Genomic DNA, 27,554 nt, shown 5'->3' on the forward strand with positions numbered 1-27,554 from the left:
GCATCCGAAGAGCTGGGAATCAGCAAAACAGGCCAAGACCTAATTGATGATCTGAAGCGAGTATTGTTTTCACTGTCAGCTGAACACCGAGAATGGGAGGAGGAGTAGAAGAAGAAAAAAGAACAAGCGGCATGCCTCCCAATATCAGTTGCTGGGGAGCATGATCAGGCAGATTTTGCCTGATATCCTACGACCCAGAGATGTCTGGTGAGTTTCCTTGGAGTCAGGATGCTGGACTAGATAGAGAGGCTATTGGCCTAATCGGACACAACTCTTCTGTTCTCACCTACACAGTCCAAAGCATACTATCTTTGCATTTTTACAAACTAATGATTGTACAGTCGCTTTAGTATGCCTTCAGCACATATTGGAAGTTCATGGCAAAATGTTTAGCCGGGGCATGCTGCCTTCTTTAATTTTAGCAACATTAATTACATTTCAGCTTTTCTTTTCCAATATTCCACTCCAGGGAGATATAGGCAATTGGCAGTCTTCTGGCATACTGTATTATGTTGTTCCTTCAGAGTCCGCATGCCATAATCCTGACCAATAAAACCCTGACAACTGCTTCACATATACTGCATGTGCACCTTGCATTTGATCTGCTCCAAATCATCCTCTCAATTTTCTTCCTCTTTTACAACCCCCCCACCCCCACCTCTATCAATATCTAAATGAAGTATTTGAGTTTCTGAAGAAACATTTTGAAAGTTGGGGAAGGGGAAGGAATGGTGGGGGGAGAGAGAGATCACAAGACGAAGAATGGGTTAAATACTCTCTCCTTCTGTTACTGTTTGCTATGTTATCTCCTCTTGAATCATATCCAGATACTTATGCATGAATTGTGTTATTCATCCTGGAAAATGGAGATCTGAGAAGATGCATGTTTTCTTTCTTCATACTTCTTAGGGGCTGCAAGCTGAGACTAATCATTATGGGCCCAGCAGGCTAAGTGCCCTCTGCTTTGAGATCAGGTGGATGCCCTTACGTTTGTCAGTTATGGGCTGAATAAATCAAGAAAGCAAGAAACATTGCCTTAATAGTATATCCATTTCAGAGTAGGTTCATGCACTGCAGTCTCTTTCCTGACTCTCACCTGATTTTTCATGAAAGCGCCTTTGAAAAGTGCCACTTATCCTTTTTTCTGTGTTTTGTTTCTTGTTGCCTGTTGCCATCCAGTAATGTTTGATGAGCAGTTAAGAAGCAAAACCCCTGTTCCCAAGGTCATGTTAACCTGTTACATAGTAGAGAACATCAAAGGTGGTGTTGCAGACCAAGTTAGGAAACTGTACAACAATTGAAATAATTTGATGATTTAAGACAATGTAATTAGGATGTGAAAATCTTCCTTGCTTAATGGCTGCATTAAGAAGTTCTCATTTTCATGTTTTTCTAACAAAGGTATGCTTTTGTATAAATGACTAAGCAATGAGAGAATGGTGTGTTTGTTTGTTTTTGCAACCAGTTCAAACCATGTCTTCAAGAATTAGTTCAGAGATGAGCAAATTGTGCCCTCCAGGTGTGGCTGGGCTCTCCTTCCCAGCAGACTTAGCTAGCATGTGGCATGATCAAAGAAAGAAGGAAGGTGTTGATCAATACTACCTGTAGAGCAGAAGCGCCTCATCTTTGTCTTTATTGCCAAATGGATTGATAAAGAACAATATTCTAAACATGGCTGAGATTTTGGGACACAGTCCCACCTACATATATGGGAATACGTTCCTCATCTTCCATATTGAGAATAGGGGTCTTAACTCATATAAGAATGAGAGACAATTGGGAATGCAATGGAACAGGTTACTGCTGAGGTGTAGGGATAAATGTTTAAGATAAACATTAAAATTCAGAGGATTTTTATTCCCTACATTTTAACCTTCTTTTATTGGAAGAGAGAATATCGCTCCCAGAGTATCAGTCAGTGATGTGATTCAGCCACCTGGCTCTTTTGTCTACTTTACTGCACACAGTTCTGGCTTAACATTTTGCAGTGATAGAATTATTAGAAGGTACAGCAAGTAGAAAGTAAGACAGGAAAGCAAGTGAATATTGCAGTGGAGAGGCTCTTGGCTATGGCGAAGCAGTTGGGAAGGTTCAAGGAATCAGGCTATGTGGCCACACACGACTCCATTGAATATAGCCAAAATAACCTCCTAATGCATTTTGGCATATGACTAGAGACAAGATTCCGCACCAGGTTTTTAGTGTACAACAGATCCATTGGTTTTATGGGAACTAAAGCATATGGTAAGGATTCATGTACCTCTTGTAGTCCCTTATGTCTCTTTTTTTCCCTTTCATAGAAAAGCCAGTAAGAGGGGAGAGACAAGGTAACTGTTCAATATCTTTTGACTGGAAGTGCTAAAAGTTGTCTGAAAGCACACAAAAATGGCTAAAGTGTAGCAGAAGCAGTGGTGGTATTTGACCGGTTCTGGTGAGCCGGTAGGAGCGATGAGCAACAGAGACTGAACCGCTTCTCTCTGCTGCTCTACTGTTGTGCCCATCCTCCCACCCAGGCTCCCATACTCACCTTTATCTGCTGAATTTGAAGCACAGCTGCTTTGCGCGGTACAGAAGAGTGCTGCGCGGCCGTTGCAGAAGCGACTGGGATCGTGCAGGCTTGCAGGAGGTGAATTAGAACCCCCCTGCGCCTGCGCAAACACCTCTGCGCCTGTGCAAAGTGCACGTTTGGCACACGCATAAACGCAAAGTGTGTGCACTTGCGCAAAGCGCTCCCACCAAGCCATGCCCACCGAACCGGTAGCAACAATATTTGAATCCCACCACTGAGCAGAAGATGTAGAAATGAAGTTGAGTTTCACGGGTTGATTGGAGGAAAGTCTTCAGTTAGGTGCTCAGGGATGGGGAGGGCAAAATTTTGGGCAAATCCCCTCTGTCTTTTTAAGTGAACTGCATTTCGAGCACAGGAGGAGAGGATGGCAAGGCGGTGTCTTCTCTCCCCACAGAGAAGATGTCTATGTTATCCTAGCAATATTTTCTAAAGGAGTCTAAATTCCATTGACGTATCTGAGTAAATAGGACCCTTTGGGAGAGGATGAGAAATCTCCACAACGGATTATCTAAATACTGTAGCTTTCCATTGTTTTATGTTGTGATGCCAGCTACCTGGAGTTGGGAATGACATAAGAAAAGGGAGGAAAAAAGGTTTCCACTGGATGAAAATGGTTTCTGAAGCACCAAGGGAACAATGGGGGAACAGATTAGAAAGAGTGTCTGGCCTAAGCAGAATGCTGGGTCAGAACATTGGGGGGGATGAATTTAAACTGGGGTTCCAGTTTGAGCTTGAGATTTCTCTTGACTTCATCTCCTCATCAGCCTGCAAGAAGGTGTGTATTCAAGCTCAACCATGGGCTAGCATTTAGACTGGCAAGGAGGCTGCAATATTTTGGGTGCTAGTTGGCTCTTCATAATTATTATCCAGATATTCAATTCCCAATAATCAGAAGGAGATTTTTAAAAAATCAGAACAAGGCATTGAAGCCCACAGCCTAATTAATATTAACAGCAATCTCTAGTGTAACTGCTATGGGACCTTGAACGTTTGAGGTAACAAGTAGGGGGGTGGAAGAGAAAGTCTGCCAAGACTAGAAAAGTAAGTTTTAAAGAGTACACAGCCAAAGTTTTCTGCAAAAATAACCCAAACATAGGGATAATTCTCACTAAGGCGTTATTAAAGATTTTTTTAAAGATGCCACCTACCTTGATGTTCCTATACAACCTTTCTGGAAGAAATGGGTAACTAAATTTCTCTGAAAGAGAGAGTTGTTAGATTTTAACTCAAGAAATATGTTAGCAGTTTGAATTTCCTGATGCCTCAGCAGAAGAGATGGCTGTGGCTCTCCCCCTTTCTCCAGGCCTCTTGCCATTCACTGATTATCTGTCTTTGCAAGTGCCTGGGATAAATATATTTTTATTGTTACTTTGTTTATTTTAGGGGTAACTTAAAAGGAAGGCTGCTAACTGAAAAGTCAACAGGTTCAATCTTTTGAACTCATAAGGATGGAGAATAAATACAATATATTGGTTTAAGGGTTGGGCTGGGACTGGAGAGAGCCAAGTTCAAGTCCACCCTCAGACTTTGAGCATATCTTAGCCTAGCTTAAACTGGGCAACTTTAAGATGTGTGGACTTCAACTCCCAGAAAGCTGGCTGGGGAACTCTAGGAATGAAGCCCACTCATCTTAAAATTGCCCAGTTTGAAAAAGTTACAAGTTTTGCAAATAAATAAATAAAAATAAATAAATAATAAATACACCATATTAATCATTCATTATCCTATTCTGACACTGGATAGCCCTCAGAAGCTGGAGTTCAAAGGAGAGTTTGAATCAAATATCTAGTAGGCTGCTACAGTGTATTGGAATATTTTTCTTCCTGCATACTATTATGGCCTCCCAAATATCCTTGATGTGCCTAAAGTAGAGCTGAAAGTCTTCCTTACAATGAGGTTGCCCAAGCTATAAATTGTAGTGCAGAATCTCCAGGTATCTGGCTCTCCAAAAGGACAGGGTCAAACAGGTAAAGCTCTGAAACTGGTGTCCTCCTTAGGCTTTTCGAGGAAGTTGTAAGATCCTCTCCTCCCACCCAATTTCCTTTCCTTTCCCTTCTTCCATACTATGTTCCTGTCATCTGACTCTTCCGATGCTCTGTGGCTTCTTGTCTTGCCCTCACACATTTCTTCATGCCTCATTATCGTCCTCCCTGGACTACTACTACTACTATTCCTCCTCCTCCTCCTCCTCCTATTTCCTCTTCCTCTTCAAAAAAAAAATGCAATACTTTTTTGAAAGCTATCAATCTCCTAAAAACCTCTTGCACTTTCTCCAGCATCTCCAGCTTTCAGCAGTCCTGTTTCCCTCATGCCTCTCCCACCACCTATTTGACACAACCTATAGGAAAGAAAGCAAATCTATCTGTCAATGGTCTGATCAATGCAGGCCTGCTTAAATCTCTAATAGACAGGCTGTTCTAGACCATGAGAGAGGCTTCCTAACTCTTGAGAGATGCAGGCACATCAAATAGAGGAAAGGAAAGTAGATTTGTCACATGGTAGTGATTTCTTTTTGTGTATGTCACCTTTAAGGTTGTTATAAGAGAGACTGTAAGAAGAATCAGTCCAAAAAAAGCTGATGTGTGAGTTATCACACAGCAGGTGTCAAGCCCAGAAACATCACAGTAAAAATCTGGAGTGTTGTGTTTTTATTCCAAGATTATTAGGCTTGTGTTAATTATTTATTTCTGAGATGGTAAAAAAAAAAACCCTGCAGAATATCGAACACATTTTACATCATTTTACTAGAATTGAATCTACCTTAATGATAATGAGGGACTACTGCTAGGAAATATATGACTCAAGGCAGACTCTCAGCTATCATCAATGTACACATCCCTTCACTTTTTTGTCTTTAGATTTGCCACCTTCAACTATAGGGATGAGCTAAAAGGTCCAAAGATTGTATGGGCCTGTCTCCCAAGCCTCTTGAAAGAGCAAATGATTATACCTTAGCAGAACCTCTGGGATTTTGTTTCTTTGCAAACTTGTTTTTGCTAGACCATCATGCAGGAGAGTTTGGATGTGGTCCTCATGAAGTTTGTTATTTCCTTTTGTAGCTCTGAGTTCCCATTTCCATGCCAGGCCTCTGGAGAGTGAAGGGGAATAATCCACAGGGCTTCTATCTGGAACTCTGTGATTTCAGCTGCCAGGGAACCCCTGGAATGAGGATTGCATGATGAAAACCCGGCTGTGTAGCAGGAAACAAATTAATTTTGGTGGCTGAATTAATTCATCTTGAAATATCCATCCAGCTCATTAATAGCATGCCCTGAAAGGTCAGGCAATATTTATTTTCTCCTTGAAAATATTTGAACAATTCTTCTCCTCTAGCTGCTTTGTAAAATTTGAATTTTTGGTCTGATGCTACACCTTGTTTAGCTAAGCCTTTTCAGTTTGAATTAGTGGACAGTTGATGTTAACGGTTATATTTCAACCATTTGTGTTGGCTATTGTGTGATTGTCAAAAGCAAAAGGATTTTTTTGTAAATAAAAATTCACTGGACAGTTCTCTGTCTGAAGAATTCTGATCATAAAATATGTGGGAGGGGCTGCATTGTCCCTATTCATTTCAGCTGAATAGAGATACAGAACAACTTCACTGTGTATTAGGTGTTCCCAGGCTGAACAATTCAAAAGTACTTGTCCTCAAGCAGACCAAAAGCAAGCAGTTCAGCAAATGTACCACTGGGGTGTATAAATGTAATCATATCCTGACCATATTTGACTGAGGGTTAGCATTAAGAATTTCATAGCAGTGTTAGGTCCAGCTGTGTCTCAATGTGTTATCTTCCCCCAAGAATGGCAATTTGGGACCTCACTTAAAAAAAAAAAGTGGTTGTGTACTCAGATTAACAATGCTGTGGCAAAGTCATGTACTACCCTGTCTTCAAATGGCATAAAAAATAGAGGGCTGCAGCTGGTATTTTAGAATAAACGAGGCAGTTAAATACCTCTGCTCTGTTTTAATTGCAGGGCTGGCTAGCCTCTGTTATTACTCATAGATCACAGATGGAGAAATAAGAATTACAGAGGTTTGTGTAGAACTGTTGATATTTACATCTGCGTGAAACTGAAGCAAAGATCTTGACACTAATAGGAGCTTTACATTTATTGGTCAGGGTTTTTTTTTTTAGTAAGCACTAAGTATAAGTATGAGTTGGGGAGGATTCTAGAATGTCTTGGAGTTTGATGCACTGTTGGAGAATAAAGCTTTGTGCTAATTTTCCTGAATGCCACATGTACAAAAAAACACATCAAATCCCAATGCTTTTCCAAAAGCAATCTGCGAGGGGAAAAAAATGCAAAATGCAGAAAGGGTTTAAATGGCCCTGGCCACCTACACTAGTGAGGTAACCTTAAAGAGGAAAGTCTGGAGTTTTGCTCTAAAAGCTTGTTCCAGGACAAAAATGTATTTGAGCTGTTTGTTAAGATTCAACTTCCTTTTCTAATTTCACATCTTTGGTTTAAAGCGGAGCTTAGACAACTAGAGGTTGGACCATACTGATGATTATTTAGTGCAGAGGTCTCCAAACTTGGCAACTTTAAGACTTGTGGGCTTCAACTCCCAGAATTCTCCAGCCAGTTGCCAAGTTTGGAGACCCCTGATTTAGTGTATGGTGATGTTTCATTAGCCAGGAGACTACAGCATTAATACAATGAAGTTGCATGGCCAATTGGCCATACCAATGAATGAATGTTTGTTTTCTGTGGTGTAAAATCAACTTTTCCCCAAAATGTCAATGAATCTCTACTAGACCAATCTATGTGTCTTTTCCTTTGTCTCCATTAAATAGCGTCACATGTCCATTCTATGTGTGATGGGGAGAGAGAGAGAGATGCTAGCTTGGCCTCTTATTTTCAGAGTTTCTGGAATGCTTGGAGGGATAATCTATTGCAACAAAACAGAAGAGGTATTTTAACAGAAGGCATTTTAAAAGCTAATGGATTTATTATGACATATGATTTCATGGGTCTCAATGGCACAAAAGCTTCTGCCACATTAAATTGATTAGTCTTTAAGATGCCAGAAGATTCTTTGTTTTTGCGGTTTCCCTTTTGCTTTAAATGGTTTGGGGTAATGTGTTTGTGTTTGTTCTCTCTCCCTCCCTCCCTCCCTCTCTCTTTCTCTCTCTCTCTCTCTCTCTCTCTCTCTCTCTCTCTCTCCCCTACAGTAGCAAGAAATCTGAAAGAATCTGATAGCAACTTTTCCAACAAAACTGATTTAAAAGCATAGGCCCTAAGACGATTCCCATTCTTCTTAAAAAGGTTTAAGCTGTTTTCACACGATATATTTTTTAATGATTTTTAATTCATAGAATTAACCAAATTTCTTGTCTTTGTATAACAGCCATAAACTAATCAACTGGACAAGGTTATGACAATACATCAGGCTAAAATAAAGTTAACTGATTTGTGTTTGACAATAATGTAGCAAAATAAAGAGAAATTAAGAATCATGATTCACTGTATTGTGTAAACACTGAATCTAAAAGTCAAGAAGTCACAGAAGGAAAAATAAGTTATGGGAAGAAAGATGTAGAGAACTGTGAATTAGTGTTTCTATCCAATTTGTTCTCCAATGATCTTAACACATTGAAACTCTTGAATAGCATTGGTGATCCTTAATTATCTGGCTGATGATTGGCATTGAAATGCCTTGCCCTTCGGTCTAATGTGGACTGGATTTCATTGAAACTGTTGCAGAATGTATTTATAGTTCACACTGAGGATCATATAGTAAAATTTACACTATTGTATAAACATTATTATGAAGCAGTTGGGTAACTAACTCATAAACAACTACTGGCATCAACTTGTCTCTCATGAGAAGAATAAAGCAGAGGGGAATAGAATGAAGGCCACAACCAATTAATGTTCAGATTAATTGGGGAACTGGACTTTATTCAATAAATGTGAGGGAAGTGGGGAGGAATGTTCCACAAGAAATAACAAATGTTCTTTTACAATAAACAGTCCAACGGCAACAACCAGCAAAGGTCCTGGATGCTTGGATTAATAAGAATTTAAACAGCAGGCAATTGGGGATTACTGCCTTGCTATACATAGCAACTAACTGTGTTCCACATCTCATTGGAAGTAGAAGTGAGGGGGAGGGAAGAGAGAGAGAGAAATAGCCAGGACAGCTAGATGGACCAAGCTGGTTCCTCTGGAGTAGTTGATACAAGTCCTGGGATAAGATTAGATGGTTGCATATTAGAAGTTTGACTTGGCATCAGGTTTTTGTTGTTTTTTAGTGTTTTAATGAGGTTAATTTTATAATTTTAACACTGCTTTGTGTATTATTTTAACTTTTGATTGGGAGCTACCCATAGTTGGTTATACGATGGAGAGTTGTATAAATGTTTTAAATTAAATAAATAAGTTGATAAGAATTAGAATCTCCTGGAAGATGCAGGTCCATATTCACCCTCAGCCATGGAAGTTCCCGATAACTTTGAGAGAGTCACCATTTTCAGAGCAACCTATCAATAAGGCTGTGGTAGGAAATATGAGAAGTAGTACTATATTTGCTCATCTTGAGGAGAGTCAAGCTAAAAAAAGAATTAAAAAATAGTGTCATTTGTGACTTCACTTTTCTCAGTGTATTCTGAATTACTCCCAATCCAAGTGGTTCTGCGTCTTATTTTTTTGAATAAGAATAATATTGGGAGTTTCTAAATATTCTGCAGAGAGAGTGCGAAGGCCCCGAGCCTCTTTGTAGACTTCAATACCATCATTCCAGACATTCTTCTAACTAAATTAAACCAGGTACCTGAACACACTTGTAAGTGGTTCTTACAGGAAGCAGACAGGAAGCAGCAGGTGAAGCTAGGCAGAATCACATCTGATACCTGTACAATTAGCACAGCCCTCCCCACAAGGCTGTGTGCTTTCTCCACTTTTCTTCTCCCTATATACCAATGACTGCATCTCAATTGATCCATCTGTTAAAATATTGAAGTTTGCAGATGACACAACAGTGACACTAAAAAACAATAACACTAAAAAACAACAAAAACCTGATGCCAAGTCAAACTTCTAATATGCAACCATCTAATCACAAAAGTCGAGGGTAATATAAAGAAATAGAGATCTGAGGGAGAATGGATGGAATATTTAAAAATTAAGGAAAAGATTCATACCACATAGGTTCTCCTGCATAGTCTTCTTTAGCTTTCGTAATTTGCTATAAAAAACCAGAAGCTACAGAAAGAGATACTCTATGTACAAAGGAAAATAGAGCTTTTCTTTAATTACTGGGGAACTGTTCTGCATTTAGAAAAGAACAAAGGATGACTGATAAAGAATCTCTGTATTTAACACCATTTAGGCATTTGCTTTCAATTATCAATCAGAAAAAAAAAACCAACCACTGCAAGAATTTAAACAACTAAGAAGCCGGTCTGTGAAAGCATATTTATATGGATGGGTAACCCTTGAATTTTGAATAATGGTAATTTGTATGACAAGAAGTCATGTGTTGTTGCATTATCTTCTTCTCCAGAATGCACGTCTGAAGTGAGAATAAGCTTGTAAGAAGCGTGTGGTTAACGACTGACCAAAATCTCCACTCTAGTGAACTTTCATATGGGACAAAAAGTCCACTGTAATCAGAGCATAGTTGAAGCCATTTAACTTCAGGTGTTCTGACCCATCATTGTATGGCAGGTCAGAGAATAGATGCCACACCCTCTTTGGGGTAGGCCATACAGGAATGTACCTATCCCTTGTCCCATGCTCCCTCCTCTCCTCTAATAACAACCTTGCTTTGAACATTGGGGGATCGGGGAAGGGTTAAGTTTTCCACAGCCAGAATCATTGCATAGAATTGTAAGTGACTGGTGGTAGTTAGCATGTTATTGGCATTACCTGAGCAGTTAGAGCAAATAACTTCCATAATGAATCAGCTGCGGAAAAAATATTAAATATTAAGCTTAGTTGGTGAAATTCAGTAATTTATTGTGATTATGGGCTACCTGACCCCCTCTCATCTCCCCAAAACCTTGTGGCTGGTAAAAATTTCTAAACCTGTATTTTGATTAATTGTTTTGACTTTTTTTTAAAAAAGTATTTTAAAATTGGAATTTTCTATCTTAATTTAAACTGCATTAATATTCCTTGAGATATTACAAATGATCCTTGCAATTCTCAGTTCCATCTATATCATGTACTGTATGAATAGTTGAAATTACTCATTCATCAGCATAACTTCCTAATCAGCCAGAAGGAAGTTGCTTGAGGCTTGTTGAGAAGAAGAAGCTTTCAAGATTTATTTTAGCTTCTGTAATTGTCCATAATCAGGAAGGGGCGGGGGTTGGAAAAGGATGTGACACTTTTTTTCCTTAGATAATAATCTCTATAGAGTGATTCATGACAATAATGTTCATATATGTGGCTTCAAAATAGATCTGCCTGTTCATTTATGAAATTCATTCACAGGGAAAAAAGATGTTCAAGTGGAAAGAAAAACCAATTAGATCCACTTACTTAATTATGGATGTCCATACGTGGAATGCAACAGTGGTAAAGAAGTAGGGTGACACCGACTGTAGAATCATTGGAACAGAGCCTGGCTCCCATATGACAATTTTAGAATATATTCTTATCCTGGTGATTCAGAATTAAGCTGGAAGGAAGAATTTAAATAAATTTGAAGGGTCTTTGGATGAAAATGTGAAAACATAGGAAGCTTCCTTCTGCAGTGTTCTGTGCACACTGATTGGCAATAGCTGGATTGGATTTTAGGCAAGATTCTTTTAGGCAAAGCTATAAATGTCAGGATTGCATTTGGAAGTTTTTTATAGCAACGTTGGCACTGACGTGTCTCTTCCTTGAGGAACAGTAAAGACTGAGGTGAACTCAGTGAAATTGCTGAGGAGTGAATTCTCTCTCTCTCTCTCTCTCTCTCTGCTCTCTCTCTCTCTCTGCTCTCTCTCTTTCTCTGTCTGTCTCTCTCTCTCTGTGTGTCTGTCTCTCTCTGTGTGTCTCTGTCTGCTCTCTCTCTTTGTCTGTCTCTCTGTCTCTCTCTCCGTCTCTCTCTCTCTCTGTCTCTGTCTGCTCTTTCTTTGTCTGTCTGTCTCTCTCTCTCAGTCTCTCTCTCTCTGTGTGTGTGTCTCTGTCTCTTTCTCTCTTTGTGTCTCTGTCTGCTCTCTCTCTTTCTCCGTCTCTCTGTCGGTCTGTCTGTCTGTCTCTGTCTGCTATCTCTCTTTCTCTGTCTGTCTCTCTGTCTCTCTCTCTCTCTCTCTGTGTGTCTCTGTTTCTCTCTCTGTCTCTCTCTGTCTCTCTCTGCTCTCTCTCTTTCTCTGTCTGTCTCTCTCTCTTTCTGTGTACACATACACATATGTGTTCTGGAGCAGGGGAGCCATTGCTGGAAGAACGGGAGTGCTGCTGGCTGGAAATCACAACTACCCGCCCGTTAAGAATGTTAATCCATTCTACATATAGGTTCCTGCAGAGTTTTTATTTATCTGTGTGGCTCTTAGTTTCTCCTGCCTTTTGATACATGAAAACGGCATAGCCATAATATATGGAATATATTGCTTGATGATTCATTTCAATCATTGTGACATGCAAAGATAATTTTAGTATGGCTCCAATAATATGTGGGTGAAAGGGAAGGAAGGGAAAAGTGTGAAGTACATTTCACATAATAACGCATAATATTCACATAAATTCCCTTTACATGCACTGCATTCAGTGCTCATAGAATACACACAGAGAGACTTGTTTTCCTGTACTGTCATATATACTTCCCCTCCTAACACAAATAACTTTTTATGAGGACAAATATAGACTACAAAGTACAACATGAGGGCACATAGCAGTGTTTTCTCATAGAATTCCAAGTAAACATCAGTGCTGATATGTTGTGCAGACTTTAAAATTCAGATGAGGGAGGATATTTGTGGGCCTACAGTACACCTGCCCCTTTTCATATAAAGTTAGGTTTATTGGCTGTTCTGCATGGTCTTACTGCAAAGCAAGAAAAAGGTAAGGAAAGCGAAGGAAACCAAATAGTACAGTATTAGGGAAGATTTACTGCCCATGTTTCTATGTGTAAAACTCTTCCTGTTTCCCACTGCTGGTTTGTTAAAATAGTTTTCAAATAAGTGTTTAAAAAAATAATTAGTACTGTGCATGACTCCTTCATTTCCACATTAATATTGCTAATCAGGTGCCCAACGGAACTGCATTCTGGGAAGCCTGCCAGCTGTGGAACAAATGCTGTTGCTGCCAGATCCTGCCAGCTGTCAGCAGAGGCCCACTCGCTCTGGGAATTTCATCAAGTCAGGCTAGGAGCCGGAAATCTTTTCTTGTACATTAAATTAACCAAAGAGCAGTGAAAATGTGGCTAAGCAATGGCACGGTATTCATTACTCAAGTAACTGAAATGCTCTGTGTTATATAGGGTTAAAAATGGGTATTTAATTATAGGCTAACAAGATTTTTGAGCAAAAAAGCTGAAAGAAAAGCTTTCTAGTCTCAGATTTAAAAAAAACAAAAAACCCACACAGGGCTTCTTGTAATAACAGTGATGGGACTTGCTGTCCAAATCTTGCATGAAGCTTGGAACTGCTTTTGCTTCCCAACAGAGAAGTCATTATGCATCTGCCAAGGAGATGAAAGGTAGGAAATCAAATTCTTGATCTGATGTGTCCACGTCTCAAATGATATCTTGCATTTATATCCAGTATTGCAAGTATTTTTGGGATGATTTCTCCCCCATCCTCCTCAAATTCTTATTTAAAAGAGGCAAAATCACCTGACTTCCTTGTTGCAACTTCCACTGGAGATTGAATTAAGGATGTGGGCTTTGCATCTTCCAAGCCAATTTGAAGAATTTCTGATTTATATCTCCCAGTCTTCTCCTGACTTGCTTATCCATAGATTATTAGGCTTGGCATCTCATGGCAATTTCCTTGCAGGAAAGCTAATAGACACTTATCTCTCCCCGGGTGGTAGACTTGCTATAACTTGCTTTCTCAAAATGGCAAGTTTATCATCTTTTCAAGAAAAATCCTTTGATCCACTAAGGTACTGTGGAATCAACAAATCACATTTTTTATAAGAAAATATAATGGAAGTAAATGAATACCTTTTGATTGTTACTGGATTGAAGTAGAAGGTGTTCCAACTAATTTGGGCCTAAGCCATATAAACTTCTGTACACAAGAGTAAGCACATTAATTGGGTTTTGGAAAGCAACTGGCAAGCAGCATAGCTATTTCCCAACTTTACCTGGGGCCAGTTGCAGTACAAATACTTCTTGTTTAGCAACAGTTAGCAACTACTCACAATACAACAGTAATGAATGGTAATAAACATTTCCAACCAATGTGTGCATTTATGACCAAATTTTACATGCCTCACAATCATGCATGCTGGAGTGAGGGTAACGCTTGCATAGCTATATGAGAGAACTTTTACCAGACTGAGATGGCAGCAATCGGTTATCTTTTCAACATCTCTCTTGTTCATTTAAAGACCATTTTTCTTAATGACCAGACAGTTGGATTAGAACTTGGTCACTAGAGGAGGAGTGGCTGTATCTGGACTAAAAGCCATCCCACAGAAATATAAAGGGACAGGCAAACCAAATATATCTGATGACCCAGGGGACTTAATCAAGGCTTAACTGCTTCCTATGTGTGTTTGAACCATATACAATCGAGTGGTATGTAGTGGCCTGCCTGCCATTGAATAGCTGAAATAGGTTCTCAATCAATTGTTTTTATGCTTTCTCTTGTCTAATCATTTACCTATTAATTCATGTTCACCGTTTGAGAATTATAAGCACCTTTTCGCCCACATTGTAAAATATTATTGTGACAGGCAGCTTTAAATATTCCTGAAGCAGTTAAAACCATTACCCCCCCAAACCTGAAATCTCTTTGTAGTAGAGATCTTCTCTACAACTTTCTTTCACTTTCCTGGAGGTTTGCCATTTAAGAAATACACAGTGAATTTATGACTTTAACACCCTCCATTTTATTATCCCTGCAAGATTAATTTCCACTTTTATCACCTGATAGAAGATAGCACCAGAAGCCAGCTAACAGAGTGCACTATGTTTTCCATCATTTTAGCTGTCAGTTTTCTCTCAGAAGCTCTTTCTGGATTTTAGTTAGCTGGTATTGCCAAATACTTTTTATTTGGACATTGTCTGTTATCTCATTCATGAATATTTTCATCCAAATTAAACTCTGCAGGATGTGTTTCTTCTTTTTCACATAATGGAACTACTACAACTGTTGTTCCCCCAGCTCCCCCCCCCTCTTGGCTTCTCAAATGCTCCAAAAGAATAACTTGGTCAGTGGTATCAAAGGCTCTGAGCAACACAGGATATTACCTGGAATTCCTTCCTCTTTCCCACAGGTACCCAGTGCAGATTATCCACCAGGGCAACCAAGGCCAAATCTTTGCCAACTTTGGATATGAATTCAGACTGAGAAGGACTGAGACAACCTATTTTCTCTGTTAGTTCCCAGTTTGCAATGTTTGCCTCTCTCTCTAAAGTATTATTAAAATCTTCTTTGGATGGACTTAACAGAATAACAGAGTTGGAAGGGATACTAGAGGTCTGAATGAAACTGTCCAATATTCCATTACATGCAGACTTGGATTTATAGGAAGGAAGGAAGTAATATAATCATGCAAATGTGTGACCGTATAATTTGCACTGTGATGCCATAATGAGTGGGACCTCATCATGGATTATAGCCAATGCCAAAAAACTTGATGACCTATAGCTTTAGAAGAGATAGTTTTCAATCTTAGATTAGCAGTAAATTTGCAGCAGAAGCTATATTTGTTTTTGACATGTACTGTGGATTTCTAAAGACTTTATTATTTTTTAAAAAAGAAAATTGTGCACATGAGAGGGTTTAAGTTAAAGCAGTTCTGACTCGAATATAGTAAAGTCTTGGATTTCAATAAAGAACAGTTTTTAGATCTACCTAAATCCCATTCAGCTTCTGTGGTCTCACATGTGGCCACCCCGAGAATGCAATTATTGCATCAGCTATTTTAGACATTGATCCGGGATTTCAAAACTGCAATTTAGGTTACTTTTATCAAATCTATTGTTGAGGGAATAAGGAAGAAAAAAGTTAGATATAGTTTGAAAATATTTCAGCAAACTGTAATAGTTTTACTTTTTTATCTCCCAAATGAAGTAAAGAAGACTTAAAGCTGTTCTATTGGTCAAGCTAAAATTAATCAAACTGTCATTTTGATCAAATCATTGGTTTTTGGTCATTTCGGTTAAACAATATTGCACATATTTTCATATTTATTTTTATTAAATTTCTACACATCTTGCATAAATGATTCTGAATGTAATATATTCTACTGTAATATGTGTAACATACTATATACTGTACGCGCACATAAACTAATCATACTTTTCCCTGTTATGAAGTCACAATAAACAATGTTAGAGTACAGAAAAGGAGGAAGAAAAAGAAATTAAAGGCAGGAGACAGGAGATACAAGAAAAAGAAAAGGAAATCTAACAAAATTAGCTTAGATTTGGTTTACATTGGTATAATTACTTAATCTATACCTCTAAACCTATCTATCCTTGCAAATCATCTTTTAAATTTAATTCTTAATTTCTTATTCTTCATTTGCTTAAACTGATCAACAATAATTACTTTTTGTAGGATAAGGAAAGTACCAATAGGTGAGAGACTATGTAGCTCAAGGTTAAACTGTGGAATCCTTACTGTTCTCCGAGCTTACTTTTTTCTGGACATTGCATTACCAGACTAGATAACAACATCTGTTTTGGTAGGGGGCGTGATCACCTGTCAGTGTTTGGCAAGGTGTGGTTTTCTTCTTAGCAGCTCCTTGATTAAGCTGCTTGAATTTTTGATCTGAGTTGGTAATTGTTTGATTAAAGTATTGTTTACTGCTTGTTTGTGTTGTTCTTCATGTTGATCTCTGCTTATCTGCTTATTAATCGCTGGTGAGGGGTTGTTCTAGTCTTTTTGTTTTTCTTTTAGCTTTTATATTGTCTCTTTCGAATGATGTGTAAATGTCATTTGTGTGCCTGATGATGACTGATTTTGTCTGAGTGTTGTGCGTCTAGGAATTCCCTCTCATTTTTAGATTTAGCTTGGTTTATTAATGCTCACAGTTCCCCAGTTAAAATTATGGATAAGTCTTCCCATATGTTAAGCAGTTTTCATTGTGTCTTCTGATTGCTTAGTTTGTGTTTGTTGAGTTTGAAGTGGGTTGAGAGATCGAGCACTTTTTGATAAAGTTGTGTAAGTGTCCATTTTGCTAGAAGATGTATATGTGATCTTTTTCTGGTCTTCTGGGTTGCTCCAGTGCATTTGTGCTTGTCTGAATAATGTTCTTTCTTACACAGCTTCTCTTGTGTGAGGTTAGGTTGTTGTTTGTGATAGTGAAGCACTTGGTTAGTGTGAGTGGTTTAGCGATAGATTTGTGTTTCTAATTTGCCACCATGTCCTCTGGTGATGAGAATAGCTAGAAAGTATAACGTGTTATTTTTCTTCCCTTGTGAATTTTTAAGTGCTATAGTTTCTACATGCTAAAATCTACATTGCAATCTCTGCTTTGAGTCCTACACGTTTCTTATAGTCTGTTACATCTTTTGTTATGAGGATTATAAGAAAAGTCCTTTTGGGGGCAAGGGGTAAAAACTGGGTGCATGCTGAACCTCTCCAGTATACTTCTGGGTTTTTGAGGTGGCTTTCACAGTCGTTGGAAGATCCACGTAACTGGATATTTTACTGACTTGCTAAAGACAATGCTTTTCTGAATCACCTTGATGATAATCAAAATCACTTCTCTTGAGGACTGAAAGCACATAACCATAACCATAGCCACTGCCACCTTGGGCTGTTAAAAATCAATTATAGAAGGAAAAAGGATTATTTGCTATTGGATGTTTGCTCTATTTCCTACAATTTTGAGTTTTGTTTTAAAAATAGCAGGTTTAATAACAGGAATTTTCAAAGTGTTGTGAACATGATTTATATGAATAGATTTGTTTATACCTGGGGCTTTTTCTTGGTGTCTTGTTAAATTAAAAATGTATGAATTCACATAAAAAAGCAGCTCCCAGGTCATAGCGACTGTAAATTTATGCAGATGAAGAGATGAAGCAACTCCCGATAAAGAAAATTCACGACGAGAGAAGATGTATACACAAAAAATGTGGACCATCTCAGGAAATTTATTCATGATAGTGACAAATATATTGATTAACAAAAAAGTGATTTTTGTTTTCATTTTGATGATGAACCATTTTTTATTTCTATTACTTTATGTAACTCTTCACTTCATCTTGACAAATGGAACTTCTTCAGAGAAAACCGAGCTTATTTTTCTTAATTCAGATTAAATGCCAAAAGACAAGTAAGCGGCTGCAACTGGGGGCTTGTTGAGAGTAGGGGGCAGAACATGCTCCTTTAATGAACAATGACCACCAAACATAAATCCTCAAGCTATGACATACTCTGCATAAAACTTTCTATCCTCCGCCGTTCATTTTTTCATATTTTTTTCATATAAGAAAAATAATAAAAAAAAAATTATGCTTGAAGAAAAAATTGTAGTGTGTTAAAAACCTGAGCCTGAGACAAAATTCTTTTGCCAAGAATCACCTCACATCTGTGTGGCTGTGATATGTCTCTGTACCTTTCGTGCTGGGTCCACCTGTGCAACTCAACTCCAATCATAATTGATAGAGTTGCAAAAAAGGTGTGTGGGTGGCATATATATCCATGAAAGATCACAAGATTGATAATGGGCGGGTGGGGGGAAATTGGTTCTATATTTTACTGAATGACCAGAGGCATTGTTCATAGTCATTCCCATCTTAGTCACTGAACAATTGGAATGAAGGCACACTGCATGGGGTATCCTTAAAGAAGACCACCCAGAAGCTGCAACCGGTTTAAAGCATGCTGTGGTTTGTTACTGGGAGCGGTTCAAAGTGCTGGTTTTCACCCCTCTCAAAGCTCTACAAAACACAGCAATAGGTTATTTGTTTGAGAGTATCTGTCCGTCTCACTAGATTAAATAGGGTAATTTCTTTAAATTGGTTACCTTTTGAGATCTGGAAGGCATTTCTTCTCAGCTCTGATCTTTCGCTACGGTTTTTCCGCCAGGGATTTTGCTGGTTAGGTTTGCTATGAGCCCCAGCAGGGATCAGTGTCTGTTTTAAGCAGCAATATGACTTCTTTAAATAAATAAAGAAGTATAAGAATGGGAAAGCAATTGTATGGTAAGCCACGGTGGCGCAGTGGTTAGAATGCAGTACTGCAGGCTATTTCTGCTGACTGCTGGGTGACTGCAGTTTGGCAATTCAAATCTCACCAGGCTGAAGGTTGACTCTGCCTTCCATCCTTCCTAGGTGAATAAAATGAGGAGCCAGATTGTTGGAGGCAATAGGCTGACTCTGTAAACTGCTTAGAGAGGGCTGTAAAGAACTGTAAAGTGGTGTATAAGTCTAAGTCTACCTTACGACCACAAATTGCTATTGCTATGGAGAAAGGGGATTTCCCAGGTGAGCACTGAGGTACATATAAGATATGGAGAGGTAGACTGTAAATAGACTAAATTACTGGAGCTCATCGTATCAACTGCAGTTTATGGAATACTAACATAAATATTATTTTAAAAACAACAGCACAACCCACTTTCATGAGCTAGCAGGGGAAAGACAGTCAAAAAGAGCTGGTGCCACAGAGAAGCTGGGATGTAGTCCCTCTCTTTCCTTGGGGCGTCAGCTGCCTCTAAAGTTGCTCTGTGTTGGAAACCACTTTCCAACTATCCACTAAGTAGAACTAGGAAGCCCAACAGAAGGTGCTTTGTGTCGCCTGCCAGCATGTCTGAGGCTGAGGGTTTTTCAAACCTGGCAAAGTAGCCTTGCCAGAGATTTGCCTCCAGTCCCTCTGGAGTCTCTCCTCTCGGACTTCAATCCTTTCAAAAGCTGATGGCCAGCCCCAGGTGGGCTAAGCTTTTGTTCCTGGGAGAATATGAGAACTCTTGCAGCAGTATTTGTGGATGTTACGAAGAGACACTCATCTTGCTTACTGATGAAGTGAGATGATTAATTTCCCTTTTAGTGAAAGCCTTGTGGCCTTTAAAAAAATACTGGCCTAGAAAAGTTCAGCAACTGAATAAATGAGAAGAACTGCATTCCCCCTGCCAAGTTCCTTGCCTAATTGTTTTTCTCACAATATTTTTCTTGTCAATGCAGCACAGTTGGTATTACCAACTCTCTCTGCTCTGAGCAGCAGGTCAGATTTTTTTTTTCCCCCTGGAGGTTAAGTTTTGGAATTTATGAAGAATTGGTAAACTTAAAAAAAAGAACGAAAAAGAATGCTGGATTATTCCAGTAAGCAAAATAAAATGTAGAATCTTGTCTGAACTAGCAGTATTAATGACCTCATATATTCCTGCCTACAGTTTTCCTGCAAAAAAAAGTAGATGATGCCATTTTCCATCCATAATTGGAACCTTCCACATTTGTTTCCAATAGTCTACTTATTAGGAAAGAGAAGACGGGATTCCTTTAGGTAGGTAGTCCTCGGCATACAACCACTATTGAGCCCCAAATTTTTGTTGTTAAGTGGAATATTTGTTAAGTGAATTTTGCCCCATTTTACCATCTTTCTTGACACCGTTGTTAAAAGAATCGCTGCAGCTGTCAAATGAGTAACACGGTTGCTTAAGTGAATCTGGTTTTCCCATTTACTTAGCTCGTCAGAAGTTTTTTTTGAAGTTTGGCTCAAGAATCATGATGTAATTAGGGCGATTGCTGGAATCCTGACAGTCACAAAAGATGGTCACATGACTCTGGCACACTGCAAGGGTCATGAATGTGATTCTGTGGCCAAACATCTGAATTTTGATCACATGACCATGGGGGGAATGCTACAACGGTCGTAAGTGTGAAAAAGTCACTTTTTTCAGTGCTGTTGCAACTTGGTCACTAAGTGAACTGTTGCAAGTTGAGGACTACCTATAATTGTTTTCCATATTTTTTTTCCAGATTTAATTGTGGGCCTTCTGCACCCCACTGCATTCAGTTTAGCCCATTTCCCCAACAGCCTTCTTCTCTTCCTGCTGCAGCTGCCTTTGCTGTTGCTCTTTTTTTTTTAAAGAATTTTATTTTTAGACAAACATACACAAACAATACATAAAACATAAAACCATCTTCAATTACATACTACAGTGTGTCGGTTGGTTACAAGTCTTTTGTGCATCCTCTCCATAGTCCTCATTTGCAATGTGTATAAATTCTCATATTATCAAACTAATATATATGTATACATTATTATTCTTATTAATCATTTATTTGACTAAGACTATTATTCCATCATTTTACTGCTCATGCACAAGAGCAGGGATGCTTCCTGTACATCATGCCAAGTACTTTTCTCAATTCTGGTCCAAATGCAACTGTGCGCTTGAAAGGGACAGAGGCAGCTCTGCTTACAGCCAGAGATTTAAAGCACTCGGCCTGTTTAGCATCTAAAAAGAGAGCTAAGGAGTAACTTGGTTATGGTGAGCAAAGCAAAAGGGCTAATTGTTATTTATGGGAAATGATAATAACAATACCAAAGAGCTTGGAAATTAAAGCTACTCAGATGTACCTAAGAAATAAGACCACATTATTTTACTATGAGAGTAAACGTTACCATAGCTTGCAAGAGACTGGGAAGTGGCCATCTTTTAAATACTAGTAGCTGTAGGCCAGTGGTGGGATTCAATTTTTTTTACAACCAGTTCTGTGGGCATAGCTTGGTGGGCTTGGTGTGGCATGGTTTGGTGGGACTGGCAGGGGAAGGATACTGTAAAATCTCCATTCCCTCCCCACTACTGGGGGAAAGTTATTGCAAAATCCCCATTACCTCCCCACCCCACTAACCTGATTTCCAGCTCCATTCTCCTTGTGCAGGGCAACAAAAGAAGACCCAGCTGGGACTCGGGAGGCAGAGAATAAATGGGGACAGGGCCAGTCAGAGGTGGTATTTGCAGGTTCTCCGAACTACTCAAAATTTCTGCTACCGGTTCTCCAGAACTGGTCAGAACCTGCTGAATACCACCTCTGATGTAGGCTCAAAGGCTGTCTAAATTTGCCCTCTGACTTTAGATTAACCCATGTTCAAAGGTAGATGTATTTACATTCCCAAGGCTGATGCTAATGTCATCTTCCAAGCCATAGTTTCAAGCTGGAGTTTTCTCTGTTTATTCAGGACCCTATTGTCCACTGAACATCTACAAAGCAACATATTTACACACTCCCTCCCTCCCCCTCTCACTCTGTGTAGTTCGAGTGTGAGGTGGGGGAATGGCACATACTGAAAAGTTCAGTATATAGCTAAGCAAAGCCCAGAAAATATGCAACCTGTCCCTATTCATCAACACTGATTGTCCATGTTGGGAAGGAGGGTGCTTAACTCTCTGGAGCAGGAAATCAGTAATCCAAATAGCTAGACGCTTTGTTTTATTGCCATGGTAGTGCTGCTGCCTGATAGTTAGATGCAGAAAATGTCAAGCACTACTTGAATTTATAACCCTTTTCTCTCTTTAAAAAAAAAATGGAATTCTGTAGTAATCGGAAAAGACTTGCCTTGGATTTCCACCTGCAAAATCTAAGATAAGATATTAATTGCTTTGCTTTCTTTTTCTTTTTTTTAATTAAAAAAGTTATATTTTATATTTTACAACAATTCCATTTTTTAAAACAATCTTATTGCTCTATATATTCATCTGGTCTATTTTAATTTGTTTTATTTTCCAACCAGTGATAAAATAAATCCCATAACATTATAATATTCCGTTTCTTCTTTTTCTTTGATTTCTTATAGGGATTAAAATACAGGTAATCCTCGATTTGCAACACTTCATTTAGTGACCGTTCAAAGTTGCAACGGCACTGAAAAATGTGACTTACGACTGCTTTTTTTTTACACAGTTACAACCTTTGCAGCACCCCTGTGGTCATGTGATCAAAAATTCAGATGCTTGCCAACTGGTTCACATTTATGACCTATGTTGTTTCCCAGGGTCCTGGGATCCCCTTTGGCGACCTTCTGACAAGCAAAATCAGTGGGGAAGCCTGATTCACTTAACAGCTGGGTTACTAACTTAACAAACTGCAGTGATTCACTTAACAACTGTAGCAAGAAAAGTCATAAAATGGGTCAAAACTCACTTAACAAATGTCTCACTTAATAACAGAAATTTTGGGCTCAATTATGGTCTTAAGCTGAGGACTACCTGTATACGCATGTGAATTCAAAGTGAAGATTTTATTTATTACTAGGCAGGTTTCCCCAGTTGTAATCATTCCACTGGATACCAATTCTATGAATGTCTACTTAGGGATACCTTCCATAACATTTGTTGGTATTTACTCATCCGTAGAAGAATTGAATTGCTGCTCAAATCTTCTGAATAAATTGTCTAAATGTGATACTGGTGCTCCATAATAGATAATAGATAGATAATAGAATACTTTATTGGCCAAGTGTGATTGGACACACAAGGAATTTGTCTTGGTGTAAATACCCTCAGTATAGGCAATAGAAAAGATACATTCATTAAGAATCAAGAATCATAATGTACAACACTTAATTATAGTCATAGGGTACAATCATTTTCTGTGCTTGTCTGTTCCTGTTCTCTTTGCCATAGTCTTTTTTTTTTTATCAGTGGGTCCTGTGACTTGAAATGCTGTAGAAAAGGCTATGCCTAGAAACAATAACTTGTCACTTTGCTGAATTTCCAAAATAATGAACTGAATCATGAACTTGGCTTCATGAAAAATATGGAGTAGTGTTTTGCTTTTTGATATGTTAAATATCAAAGGATGATATTGAGGATTGTAAGTGGACGATTGACAGTACTGAATAAACAAATAAGGTTTTTCTTCTGTTCCACAAAAGAACAAAACACATTTGGACTTCCTTTAATCTACAGTGTAGTTGAAGAGCACTGATCACATTATCTATTCATGCTATCAATCAATCAGAATAGAGCTGGAAGGGACCTTGGAGGTCTTCTAGTCCAACCTTTTGCTCAAGCAGGTGACCCTATACCATTTCAGATAGGTGGTTGTCCAGCCTTTTCTTAAAAACCTCCAGTGATGAAGCAGCTACAACTTTTGATGGCAAGCTCTTCCACTGGTTAATTGTCCTCACAGTTAAGAAGTTTCTCTTTAATTCCAGGTTGCTTCTGTCCTTGATTAGTTTCCATCCAATTAGGTTGACCCCCCTCTTCTCTGTGGTACCTTTCTTTCTGGCCTTTTAAAATAATACTCTTAATGAAGTTAAGACAAAAAAATGTGTGAGATTATGTAAAAATGTGTGACAAAAGTGAAAATAGACCCATTTGATAAAACAATAGTAGTTTCTTAAAAGACTGGAAACTTTTTGTTGAAAATGGAAATAGTGATTTCTAGATTGGTTAATTGAAAGAGTTGAATGTGGAATAGAAGGAAATTACGTAAAATGATTTTAGAGGGAGGAAGGGTATTGACTGTGTTTATACTGTTACCTGCTCCAAAGAAGATTCAAGGTCTCTTTTTAATTTTCCTTTTCTATGTATATTGTTTTCCACACTTTTTCTTTTTATCTTCTCTATTTTTCTTAACTTTTCTTTCTATAATGCCATGTCTTATTTCTCTAAAAATCTCTATTAAAATTCATATTTAAAGAGACACACCAGCAAGTAGATGAGTGGGATACTGACTGGTCCAATATCTTAAAGTTGTGACGCTCAGCAAAGTCATCTGGGATTATTTGAGTAGTTTAGCACATATCAGATAGAAATTCATCTTGTCTCAGTTCATGGTGCTCTCAATTTAGCAGAAACATTGGAGAATAGGTCCAGCAGAGGACTGTATGTGATATAGTTCGCATTATAGAGTAATTGTAGTTCGTATTCCTTTGGCTAAGATGGAATATTATATGCAAGTCCATCATACCAATTTGTATAAACTAGTCTTACTCTATTGGACACCTTTCAGGTAGGCATTTCCAACACTGGCAAGGAACTCTAGGGTGATGTCCCAACAGAGTTGGGCCAAATGATGTGCCAAAATGATGAGAGCTGTTGCATGGCACTATCTGAATATCTTCCTCAAACTGGGCATATCTGCTCCCCTATCCCCTTTATTTTGTGAGAACAAGTTCCAGATATTGACCTCTCTCTCTCCCCCTCTCTCTTTCTTTCTCTCTTTGCAGATACAGGACCTCTCAGCAGCCCAGCATCTGCTACTTGTTGGAAAACTGTTTGCTAGAGAAGGGAAGCTACTGACCTCAAAAGGAAGAAATGAACTCTACAGAAATCCCCATCCAAACAGAGATGATAGACATGGTGCCAAATGGAAAACATTCAGTATTAAATACCTCTTCCATAGGAAATGATAGGTGAGGTGACTTGCATGGCCTGGCTTATCTGACTGACTCAGATTGCAGGATTGAGTTAATGCACTTGTCGTGGATATAAGATTATCTTTTGTAGTGAATGGGATGACTGTCACTTCACTCTCTGAGCCACAAATGTTTGCCCATTAGCACCCACTCACTCTTGTGCTGCTGTTTCCACTTCCGTTCTTTTAATCTGCCTTCGTCCCATGATTACAGAACGTTGCTAGGTTGTCATCCTGATCAATGCTGCCACCTAATTAGTGACCTGCAGATACCCTGAACATTTTTTTTCTTCCATTTGGTCAAGCCTGATTCTTGGAGACAGCCTGAACAAGTCCCTGCAATTTTCTTGGCAAGGTTTTTTTTTTTTTCAGAAATGGCTTCTACGGCTGAGATAAAACCCAGCTGGCTTTGTGCCTTAAAGTGGGACTAGAATTTATGATTTCTAGTCTGATGCCTTATAACCATTGTACAAATCTGGCTCTTAACCCCAAACGTACGAGTAAACAAAACTCCCAAGTAAATACAGCATTATAGATTCATTATTTAAAGCAAGATCAAATGGAAGGTAGGGAACTGAACCGGAATGTAGCTCAGCTGATCTTAACATTTCAGCCCCATGGCCTACTTTGAACTACTAGCTCAGTACAGGTAGTTCTCAACTTACGATCACAAAATTTCTGTTGCTAACCTTTCCTCCCCATTTGAGAAGGCAAACCAACTCATCGGAGATAAAATCAAATTTTATTAAAAGAAAGGAGAAACTATACATATCGTATTTTATTAAAAGAAAGGAGAAACTATACATATCGTATTTTTTATGCTTTGAACATCCAAAATACCAGCATTCAGCAATGAAAGAGATCAACTACACACCATTCAAAATATGGGGAAGAAAAGCGTGATTAAAACAGAAAATTTACAATAGATGTAATAGTGCTGGTAGACCACAAAATGTCATTTTTCTGCTACCAATGAGCATTTCTGACTGAACGTATAGAAAAATATTGGAAAAATGAGGCGAAATGTATAGCAAACAAATCTTAACAAATAAATAAATAAAACTTTACACTGATTATTACTACTCAGACAGATTCTGAAGAGAAGCTATTCCTCTTGTTCAGTCTGAGGATATATTTAAAGTACTGAAGTACACATCATTGTGTAGTGTGTATATTACAAAATGTGAAATATTTGTACAGTGTGGTAAATAAAGGTTCAGTTTAACTCAATACTGTTAGCTGAACCTTTTACCTACATTATGAGAGACAGCCATTTCATTAAACAGTTCTGTTTTGTTTTCTTGTCCTCCTCCGTCCCCCCCGGCAAACAGACTAGGTACCTCTCTGTGTCTATGTGACAAAAGAACTAGACTCCTCATTGGCTATGCATCTTGGCGTGCACTCTACATGAGAGGGACACTATGGGGAATGTCTGAGTTCTGCTGACTGGCAGAGGAAGAACATTCATAACAGCAGTAAATCCTGATTTACCTAATCAATAGACGGATATAATGGAAGTCTTGGGACTTTCTATTTAGCCAGCTAATAAATGCATTTTCTATTGATTTTATGGTACTTTCAGATTTGCAATCAGATACACAACTGACAGGAATGCTGCTGTTTCCAACACATGAAATGCATTACATTGTCTTTGTAAAACCCAAGATAATACTTGTATTGCTGCTGTCTAGAACTTTCAAGAAACATTGGCTAAAGTCTGTGTTTAAATTAACTGCTAGTTTTTGGACCATTTATTAAGGACAAACACAAGATTCTGCTGGCACTATTTTACATGGTAGGTAGGAAGCGGTAAACTTTTTAATTTTTTTTTAAGAATAGGAAGTATTCTTCCTGAATAGGAAGTATTCCTATAAGCACAAGAAGCTGAGTTTATTACATCCAATATGTTCTTGGTAAATATAGTGTTGTAAAAGCCAGCATGGCATCCTATTTTTTGAAAAGCAAAAATGAATTTTGAAACACAGGTTTTTAAGGCTTATTCAATCTATGTTTTCATTATATTTGAAACTATTTTCATAAACGATATTGCCCTCTGGAAAATAAGAAGGAACTTTGGGAATACATAGCAAAAGTTAGAATAGAGATGGTGTTAGACTTGTGTGAAAAGACTCCTTAATAAGATTATTCCTTTTCAGTATATGTCTAAGAAGCAGACCCTGAGGAAAGAAGAGATAATTCTGCAGCACTATGACCACTGATACTAATCCCTTGAGCCAGAGCTGGGAAAGGGGGGATTTCTAAGGGAAGACTGCTTAAATAAAGTTTTTTTCCCATTATTATCTTGTGGCAGATTTGATGAGAACCAGCCAAATGTAACCGAGATAGAGGAGTTTCTTCCACATGGTGCTGAAAAGAAACAGACCCATTTCACTGATGTAAGTTTTGGTATATTGTTCTGGATTGATGGTTGCAATTTGAATGTTCATTGATAACTAAGAAATACATCTCCAGGGAAATTGTTAACAGAAAAGATGGAAGACCAGTGCATATTTTGCAGGCGGTCTGGACAACAGCCATACAAATCCATTCCTAAAAGAAGGA

General features: G+C 38.4%; 1 protein-coding gene across 4 annotated transcripts in view; it reads left to right on the plus strand.

Moving 5' to 3' along the window:
• Positions 1 to 27,554, plus strand: part of SLC38A3 (solute carrier family 38 member 3) — a 61,929-nt gene that overhangs the window by 8,083 nt on the left and 26,292 nt on the right. For 2 of the 4 annotated variants that reach the window (XM_026725622.2, XM_087924091.1), the window contains exons 2-3: positions 24,805 to 24,990; positions 27,304 to 27,388. In XM_026725622.2, the coding sequence (XP_026581407.1) occupies positions 24,893 to 24,990; positions 27,304 to 27,388 (183 nt within the window). In that variant the 5' untranslated portion in view covers positions 24,805 to 24,892. Of the gene's footprint in view, positions 1 to 13,109; positions 13,199 to 14,947; positions 15,049 to 24,804; positions 24,991 to 27,303; positions 27,389 to 27,554 lie in introns of those variants that run through there. The other 2 variants (XM_087924090.1, XM_087924089.1) reach the window with 2 other exon arrangements.

Source organism: Pseudonaja textilis, chromosome 2 (genome assembly GCF_049901715.1).
Source record: "Pseudonaja textilis isolate UNSWEBS1 chromosome 2, rPseTex1.2, whole genome shotgun sequence".
In the NCBI taxonomy this organism is placed as follows: Eukaryota; Metazoa; Chordata; class Lepidosauria; order Squamata; family Elapidae; genus Pseudonaja; species Pseudonaja textilis.